The sequence below is a fragment of the Egretta garzetta genome, unplaced genomic scaffold (genome assembly GCF_000687185.1).
Source record: "Egretta garzetta isolate BGI_Z169 unplaced genomic scaffold, ASM68718v1 scaffold223, whole genome shotgun sequence".
In the NCBI taxonomy this organism is placed as follows: domain Eukaryota; kingdom Metazoa; phylum Chordata; class Aves; order Pelecaniformes; family Ardeidae; genus Egretta; species Egretta garzetta.
Genome location: NW_009259033.1, coordinates 434,428 through 442,926, shown reverse-complemented (window position 1 = coordinate 442,926; position 8,499 = coordinate 434,428). Strand labels below are relative to the sequence as shown.

Genomic DNA, 8,499 nt, shown 5'->3' with positions numbered 1-8,499 from the left:
GAGGCTCGGGGTTTAATTTTTCAATAGGCCGTGACAGCCGCAAAAGGCAGTAACGCAGCAAAAGGTGAGCTAGGGCTCCCAGCAGCGTGGGGAAGCCCTTTGAAATTACACATCAAATTCGGCCGGGGGGGTTGGCTGTCGGACTGAGGAGCCACATGAGCAAGCTGGGGTGTTTGAGGAGAAGCAGGTTTTTTTCTTGTTGTTATTATTATTGATTTGCAAACGCCTTCTCGCGCGGGGAGTGATGGCGTCCCAGCCATCTGAACCCCACAGCAAGGCCCGAGCATCCAGCGTGGGTGGGCAGAGCCCTGGGGCGGAGAGCGCTTGCGTCTGGCCGGGGGCGGTGAGGACCCTGCGCCTGTGGGGCTGCGGCCAGACCTCGCTGGCTTTCGGCTTGGACAGGTGCTTTGACCCACGCACGGTTCCGCTGGGGACGCTGGGGCTTTTTGTGGTTCTTCCCATTTGCAAGTAGTGGCTCAGGTGCCGGGGGTATCAGCTGAGCTGGTGTAGGACTTCTCCTGGTAAAGCTAAAGTGATGGCCTAAAGTGGGGTGTAACAAGGTAGGAGCCTTGTTCTCAACTTGATCCATGAAGGGGAGACGAAAAGGGGGGTGAAATTTGCTGCCGTTGGGGCCATTCCCTCTTCTCCCGAGGAACGTGCAAGCCACCCTGGTGCAACCTCGCTCGTGTGGCACCGTCCCTGCGAAGCAGTGGCCGGTCTGGCCCGGAGCCTGGGTGGGAAACTACGGCGCTGCAGAAGTGAGCAGAGCTTTCACCTTCTCAGCGACTTTTACTTTCGCTTGGCCAGGAGCCTCCTGTGAATCAAAGGGCTGGTTTGGCTCCCAGCTCGCCCATCATCCCAGATGCTGTCTCCGACCCGGGGGGGGGGCCCTTCTCAGATCTCCTCTTGTGCCTGGAGGCCGGTGACAATTTGCCAGCGTGTGTTGAGTGCTTTGGCAGGGGGGGGAAGGACGGGGGAAAGCGTTGCTGTTTGCCCTACAAGCGGATGCTCCCCAGGGGAGCTGCAGGCAGCGGTCGTTTCCAAAACTCATGCTCAAACGGTGGCTGGCGCTTTCTGCTCTGCTGGCGTCGTCCCCAGCTCCTGGCCCTTGCCAGCTCGTCACCCCGCGCTGACGCCCCCCCTTGCCTCCCCGTGCGCAGGTACCCCCTTCGAGAACACCCAGTGCCGCGCCTGCCCCCGCGGCTTCTTCTCTTCCTCCAACTCCAGCACCAAGCCGTGCCAGCCGCACCAGGACTGCGAGCAGCAGGGGAAGGTGACCAACGTGCCGGGCAACCAGTACCATGACACCCTCTGCACCTCCTGCAAACTGGGGAGAAGCAACAGCACCCAGGGACCAGGTGAGCTGTGGCTCTGTGGGCAGGAGCTGGGGGGGGAGGAGGGGGCCGGGACCACGATGCTGCCAGGGCAAGAGCGAACTTTCTGGTGACTTTATTCTACTTAGATGGAAAATGAGGTGAAATAGCATGTAGAAGTGTGGCGTGATCTATAATTAATGATAATTATGAATAAAATGTAGTCTGTCTGCTTTCCTCCCCCTCCAGGGTGGGTCCCGTAGGGCAGGGTGCAGGGCTTAAGCACCGGCCGCTGCTCAGCCAAAGCCCGTGCAGGCTCCTTGCCCAGTGAGAACAAAGAGCTGGCAGCCAAATCCTACCGGTTCTTACCGGGAACTGGCATTACTGGGGATGCCAGGACACAAGGACAGTTTTGGCAGCCGTCGGGGCTGTAACCGATGGCTGGCAGCAATAGCCGATGGCTGGCGGGCACGTAAATCGGGGGGGGGGGGCGTGAAGGGCTGAGCCACCCCCGCTCGGCTCCTGCCGTGCCTCCTGCGCTCGCCTCTGGGCTGCCAGCCCGTTTGCCGGGAAGCTTTTATTGCGGCCGCAGGTTGGATGGAGCAGAGTCCAAAGTACGTCAGAGCTGAGCGTAGGGTGGACTTTGTCCCGTCTGGTGAAAAAGTAGACACGTGGTGTCAACTGTGTCACCATGGCAGTGCAAATGTAGCGCCGAGCCTCGGCAGAGGCTGAAGGTCGGGCAGGAGCCGCCAGCAGGCACAGATCATAGAACTGTAGAATTCTGGGTTGGAAGGGACCTCAAGGATCATCTGGTCATCACTTCTTGGCAAGAGCACAGGGCGAAGGAGCGGGGGAGAAGGATGGCCTGGCTCCAGGGGGGGGCTTTGTAATATGCGCCCCAGCAAGTGCACCCCATGCACCCCAAGGGATGAGATGGGGAATGGAAACCACCTCAAGGGCCTGGTGTCAGCTGAGGAGAGGCAGGCAGCCGCTCCGAAGCACCTGCTCCACCTTGAGCATCCAGCCAAAAGGGACGAGGGACAAATTCAACGTGAGTGCTCTGGGTGCCAGTGAAGCTGCACCCTTGGACTTCCACCAAAAAAATTTTTTTAAAAATCACTTATAGAGCTATAGAACAGCCCAGGTTAGAAGGGACGTTGCAAGTTCATCAGTCCAACCCTTCACGGGAAAGGGAGCCTGGATGAGATTACCCCGTGCCCTGTCCAGCCACGTCTTGAAAGCCCCCAGCGATGGGGACTCCGCTGCGTCCCTGGGGAGGTTGTCCCAGTGGTTGACTCTTCTCACCGTAAAAAAAACCCGAATGTCTTCCATCGAGATGAAGCTTCAATAGGAGCTTCTGCTCCGTGCTGAGGCAGCGAGGAGGTCGCTCCCCCACCGCAGCGTGTGAGCGGAGCTCTTGCTTTTCCCTCCTCTGCCGGCACAGCCAGCGCGCGGCATTTCCCCTGCCGAAGCCTGACTCACCCCACGAGCTCCTTGCCAGGAGCGCGCTCCCGCTGGAGACGGGGGGCCGGGAAGCGCTGCCGGCAGCGGGACGCTGTCAGGTGACGGCGGCATCAGCAGCACGTGAACGCACCACTGCTGCTCGTTAGGCAACGGCACCGCGGCCGCGCTGGCCTTCCAGCTCTTTATAGAGCGAGAGGTGGCCCGTGAGCCATGGGAACCGAGGGGTGTTTTTAACTCCGGTTCGTCATGATTTCCCTCGGGAGGCGCGTGGGCACCTGCCGCCTTCCCTGCTGCAGCCGCGCGGCAGGAGCGATTCAAGATAAACCCCGAGTCCGCAGGAGAGGTGGAAACGGAGCCCGACCTGCCCCGCGATAACCAGTGAAACCCTTCCCAGTTCAGTGGCACAGACCTGGGCACGACGGAGCAATCGTTTGGCCTTGGTCTCCTGAGAATTCTTTATGATTTCATTCCTTATCCCGGATGCGCTCCTGGACTGCCTTGACCCGCTGGGACTGGGTCTGTCCAAAAGCCCCAATCTGGGCTGCACCTGGGGCTTGTCCTGTCCCAAGATGTAAAAATCTGCGTGGGAAAACAGAAAATTTCAGGGGGGAAAAAAAACCCCACATGTAAACACTGCAATTACTTCAGTTTTTCTGGAGTTTCCCTCTTCCCCTACTCCCCAGAAGGGAGGAACATGGAAAAAGGTGTATTTAACTTTTTCAAAATTACAGGAACTTGCAGGCATTGTTTTCTAACTGCCCTGTGTAGAATGGGCTCTTGCAGGGAAATCCAGCCTGCGGCGAGGGCTGGACCCAGCCTTCCAGGGCAGTTAGCTGGCAGAGCTGGGCCTTGCCCGGTTAACGCCGCCGTATTCAGTGCTTTCCTCCTCCTTCTTCCTTCCAGCCTCACTTTTCCCACTTGCAGAATGCTTCTTCTGACCCGCTTGCTCCACGGCTCACCGGCCGGCAGCGGGAGCCGGCTGCCCTCCCTCCTCCCCCTCGCCTTAGGCAGAGAATGAGCCCCCTGCACACCTGAGCCAGTGGTCCCCAGCTTGTGTTCGTGGATGTACGTGGCCGTGTGAGCTAAAACACCCTCCCGAATCTGGAAGAGGGGTTGTGAGGGGCAGGCATCCCAGCCGGGTACCCCTGGTCTGAGCTGTGGCCGGGAGAGGACGGCGTCACGCAGTCATCGAATGGTTTGGGTTGGAAGGGAGCTTTTAGAGGTCTTCTAGTCCAGCCCCTCCGCAACGAGCAGGGACATCTTCAACCAGATCAGGTTGCTCAGAACCCCGTCCAACCTGGCCTTGAACGTGTCCAGGGATGGGGCATCCGCCACCCCCCCGGCAGACGCCCCACGGAGAGGCTCGGTAGGGCTGTGACCGGCTCTCCCGGTGTCCCATGGTCACCTTCCCGTTAACCTCCGGGCGGTTTTCTCCCACCAGCTCTAGGAGATGACGACTGTCAGCAAGCCATGATAGACTTTGTGGTGTACCAGAACATCCCCATCAGAAAGCTGAAGCGCCTGCAGCAAATCCTGGAGCGCTCGCCTAGAAAGCAGGCGCCGGGGACCAGGGCAGCCATCCAGGAGAAGTTCAGGGCTTTCCTCACCCACCTGAAGGAGGGGCACTACGAGGTCACCAAGGAGCTGCTGGACGCGCTGCGCACTATCAAGCTGCACTCCGTCGAGGAGAAGGTCCGCGAGCGCTTCCGCCTGCACTGAGAACACGAACTGAACTTTTCGGGTGGTTTTCGGTTTGGTTGGTTGGTTTGTTTTCCTCCTGTGGCTTCATTAATTTATTAATCTTTCCAAACCTAACTTGAAACGCAACGTAGAGGCAAGCAACGGGTCAGAGCTGCAGTGCGCCGCAGTGGGTCCCGCTCTGCCGGCGGGTCGGGCGCCCCCTCGAGGTCCCCTTTCCGCTGGTTTTCCAGCGCTCAGCAAGGGTCAGTATTTTATCCTAAGAGAAACACGCCATCAGGGTCTTTTGTTTTCTGAGGAAGAACCCTGCTCCTCCTTTTTAGACAACTGTCTGGCTTTGTTTTAAACTGTGTGGTTGGGGTCCGTTGGGGTTTGTTCTTTTTTTTTTTTTTTTTTTTTTTTTTTTTTAGTTATTTAACAGTATTTCCCACTGAGAATTCACTTGCGTTCTGTTTGTCGTGCTTTCTTTTGAGAAAAGAGTTTACTGCTGGGACACACGTCGGGAGTAGGGTGCCCCTGAAGTCACTGGTACAGCCAGCTTTGGATTTATTTGTAAACTACCTGTTTTTATATCACGTGTGAGAGATGTTTTCTAAAGGAAGAAACCAAAGAAGTTATTTTATGATACGATTCTCTGTCACCAGAGTCCTTTCCTGGTCTCATTTGGAGGAGGGAGGTGGTGTTGCGAGTCCCAGACCATCATCTTCTGACTCCACTTCTCCTCGCCCACTTTTTGCACGTGCTTCACCCCACGGTCACACAACACCAGCCACCCCCTCGAGCCAGCGGCCACCGAAACCCGCCTCCGCGAGCCACGGCAAGGCTGCACGGGAGCGGGACGTAGCCTGGCTGCCTTGGGGGTTGCCACCGGTGCGGCCAGGGCAAAGCTCACGTCTCTTAGGCCAACCCAACCGTGTCCCCCCGAGCCCCGGGTCTGTCCCCAAACCCGCCCGGACGCTGTGGCAAGGAAAGAGGCGCTTAATCAGCCGAAAGCCATGCCTTGGGGCACTTGTGCTGACTGCAGGAGGGGTTTTTTTAAGCCTTGCAGATGTCACTTAGGGAAGTCAACAAGGGTGACCCTCTGAGGCGTTTTCCAGCCTGTAGCAATGATGACACAGAGCCCGCATCTGCTGCCTTGAATGAGCTTGCCTTTTCTATAGCTCTTTTTTAGCTGAGTAGTTGCCAGGAATAGTTTGTGGTTAAAAAGAGGAATATTTTCCCCCAGCTGTTAAAAGCACTCTGAAACACGTGCTATGTGGAAGTGCCCCCATGCTTCCCCTGTGTGAGGAAGGCTGACGTAACCCAGCACAGGAGGGGATTTTAACCTTGCTGCCCGCAGAGATGGCCCGGGCACTTGCGATGACAAGTTGCTCATCCGGGGCAGGTTGGATGAACGGGGCTGAGCCGGGGGGCAGCGCTTGCCTTTTCACCGCTCCTCGCTGCTGCGGAGCTCCGGCGTCCCTGGCTGGCTGCTCACACGCCTGCCCGGCTCTGCAGGCTTGCAGCTGGGGATCCCAGGCTTGCAACTGGGGATGCTCACCCCGGTTTTGGGCTCTGGGGACAGAGCTGTGCAGTGATCCTGAGCTTGCCCTGGGTCAGTTCAGCCAGGGACAAAGAGAAGCAAATGGCTGAAAAGCAGCAGAGGGGACCCCTTGCTCGCAGCTCTGCATTGAGCCAGGACAGATCCTGGCAATCCCCTCGCAGCTTTGTCAAGCCTGGCCTTGAAATCCTACAGAGGAGGCTGCAGAAGGGATGTTAACTCCCCGTTCCCATGCTCAGTTATCCCCATGTCTGATCTCTGCCCAACTGAGCCGCTTTATTCCAGGGGGCTTCAGCTCAGGTCCCAAGCGTGGCTTAGTCCGAGTCCCCCAGCAGCAGCGAAGAGCCGACGGCTCGGTCCAAGAGCAGCTAGGGTGGGAGGCAGGGAGGGTTTCCATCGAGGCATTGGGAGAACCCGAGTACCGCTGCAGCACGGTGCTGTCCTCCGAGGCAGGGGGCAAGGCAGGACACCCAGCGCCGCTGGGGCGAAGGCTGCGGCTCCTCGAGGGATTCCCATGCTGCTGCATTGCAGTTAGTCCTGACTCAGCACTAAGGATCCGGTGTCCTCGCTCTGAAGGACAACAGGAACGGAGGGTTGTTAGCGTAGGAACTGCCTCCCGGTCTTTGTCCACGCCGTCCTGGCTTCTTGAGATACGCATTTACCGTGAGAGTCAGGGGGAGGGAGGGGGAAGGAGAGTAGTGTTGGCAAGCAGCTGGGAATCGTTATCTTGGATGCTGGTTTAGCTGGGTGATTTTTCCAGAGAATGAGGTGCCTTTTCTGTGTGGTTTTTTTGTGATAAAAGACCTCAGGCCTGAGATGGAAGTGCCCATGGGGCACTGTGGCCGAGCTCGGGGTCTCGGGACACCTCATGTTGTCCCTGGAGCTTGCTGCCCTTCTCACTAGCAAGGCAAAGACTGGGGCGCAGGCTGGAGGCTTCCATCAGCAGGCAGCCAGCTCCGGTCCCCCGGCTCCCGGCTGAGCTGTCCCCGCTCACTGGCAGCTTCCCATGGCTGCGAGGTGGCGGGGGGCTCTGTGGGAGTCCAGGTCTGGCGAGGTTAAAGCAGAGCGGCTGTGGTTTGGCCGTGCTCGGTCCCGTGCTCATCTCCCCACGCCAAGCGATGCCAGAGCCCAGCGGCTGATAAACCCATCGATCCCCTGCGGCTCCCGGCACGTGTTCTCCAAGCTGGGCTTGCCCTGGCCTGGAGAAGAGCCCAGGAAACATCTTTCTGCCAGCGCAGAGGAGGGGTGTTTTGGTATTTTTCTTTTGTTTTGCGGTTTTTATTTGACATCGTGAGTGCTCTGTCCCATCCGGATGCCAGCCTGCACAGATCCTTTGTCCCTGCAGATAAAGCAAACGCAGCAGCTGCTTTTGTAGGTTTGCTCCCACCCAGAGGTTTGCAAGAGTTTAGGTCCCACCCATGTGACTCCCAGGGGTCAAGCACCCCCACGTGTAGGTGGCGCAAGGGTGGGGAGAGCCGCCCGGCTCCTTCCCCTCCTCCTGGGAAGGGGATGCCTTGCTGAGCCCCCAGGGCCCTCCCAGCACTGGCCGTGGGTCAGCCACGTCGGTCCCCTCCTCGGCGGGGAGGCGGGGGGGATCTGTCACCGTGTGCCACGGCAGATTGCAGCGGGGGCCACGCACCTCGGCTGGCCAGAGCAGGAGGGGATGGTTGAACACCTGGGGATCGCCCAGCCTGTGCCGGATGAGCTCTGTGCTGCCAGGTTCCCCCCAGCCATCGGCCAGTGCAACCAGTACCGGGGCTCTGGGGAAGGCAGGAGACACCCTGCGCCGTCCGACAGCTCCCCGGCTCGGTGTTGCCAGCGTGAGTTGCTCTCCCAGGACGTCTCGTGAGCAGCCGTGGTGCTGTTATCTTGCTCTGCCAAGGTGGTTCCTCTAGGACAAGAGGAAACGGCCTCAAGTTGTGCCAGGGCAGGGGAGGGCCGGGGTTTGGGGGTGGGATGGCAGGGGTAGGGGAACGGTTGGGCTGGGGGAGCTTAAAGGGCTTTGCCACCCTCAACGATTCCGTGATTCTGTGACTCTCTGGTTTTGACCCGGTGGTGGCTCAGTGCACATTTGGGTGTTGGTGTCTCACAGCCCGGCGCAGGCAGGTTGGTGCTTCCCTTTGGGTGCTTTCCAGGCAGGTGACGTTGTGGGCACGGGTGCCGTTTGCAGGCTGTTCAGCGGCAGTGCCAGGCCTCTCCCCGGGTGTCCCTGCTGCTGTAGGACACAGCGTCCCCCCAGCTGACTCAGTGGGAATTTCTGCACCGCGAAGTTTCTCCTCGCGTGGGCTCACAGATAACATGACAGCGGGGGATCTTTCTGGTAAATATTGACCTTTATAGCAGCACCCAAACGCCCCAGCACGTGAGTCCTGCTCGGTTTCCAGGAAATGGGTTTTGCTGGAAAAGCCAACCCGGGCACCGGGCGCTGCTGGCCCCAGCTCTCCCCCCGCCAGCCTCCCCTGCTCCGCTCCCACCGCCCCGCGC

The 8,499-nt window shown here is 59.0% G+C and overlaps 1 protein-coding gene across 1 annotated transcript in view; it reads left to right on the top strand.

The window, feature by feature from the left end:
* Positions 1–4,496, top strand: part of TNFRSF6B (TNF receptor superfamily member 6b) — a 6,375-nt gene extending 1,879 nt beyond the window's left edge. Inside the window, exons 3-4 of the mRNA XM_009634799.2 lie at positions 1,161–1,358; positions 4,219–4,496. Coding sequence (XP_009633094.1) covers positions 1,161–1,358; positions 4,219–4,496 — 476 coding nt within the window. The remainder of the gene's footprint in view (positions 1–1,160; positions 1,359–4,218) is intronic.
* Positions 4,497–8,499: the final 4,003 nt, after the last annotated feature.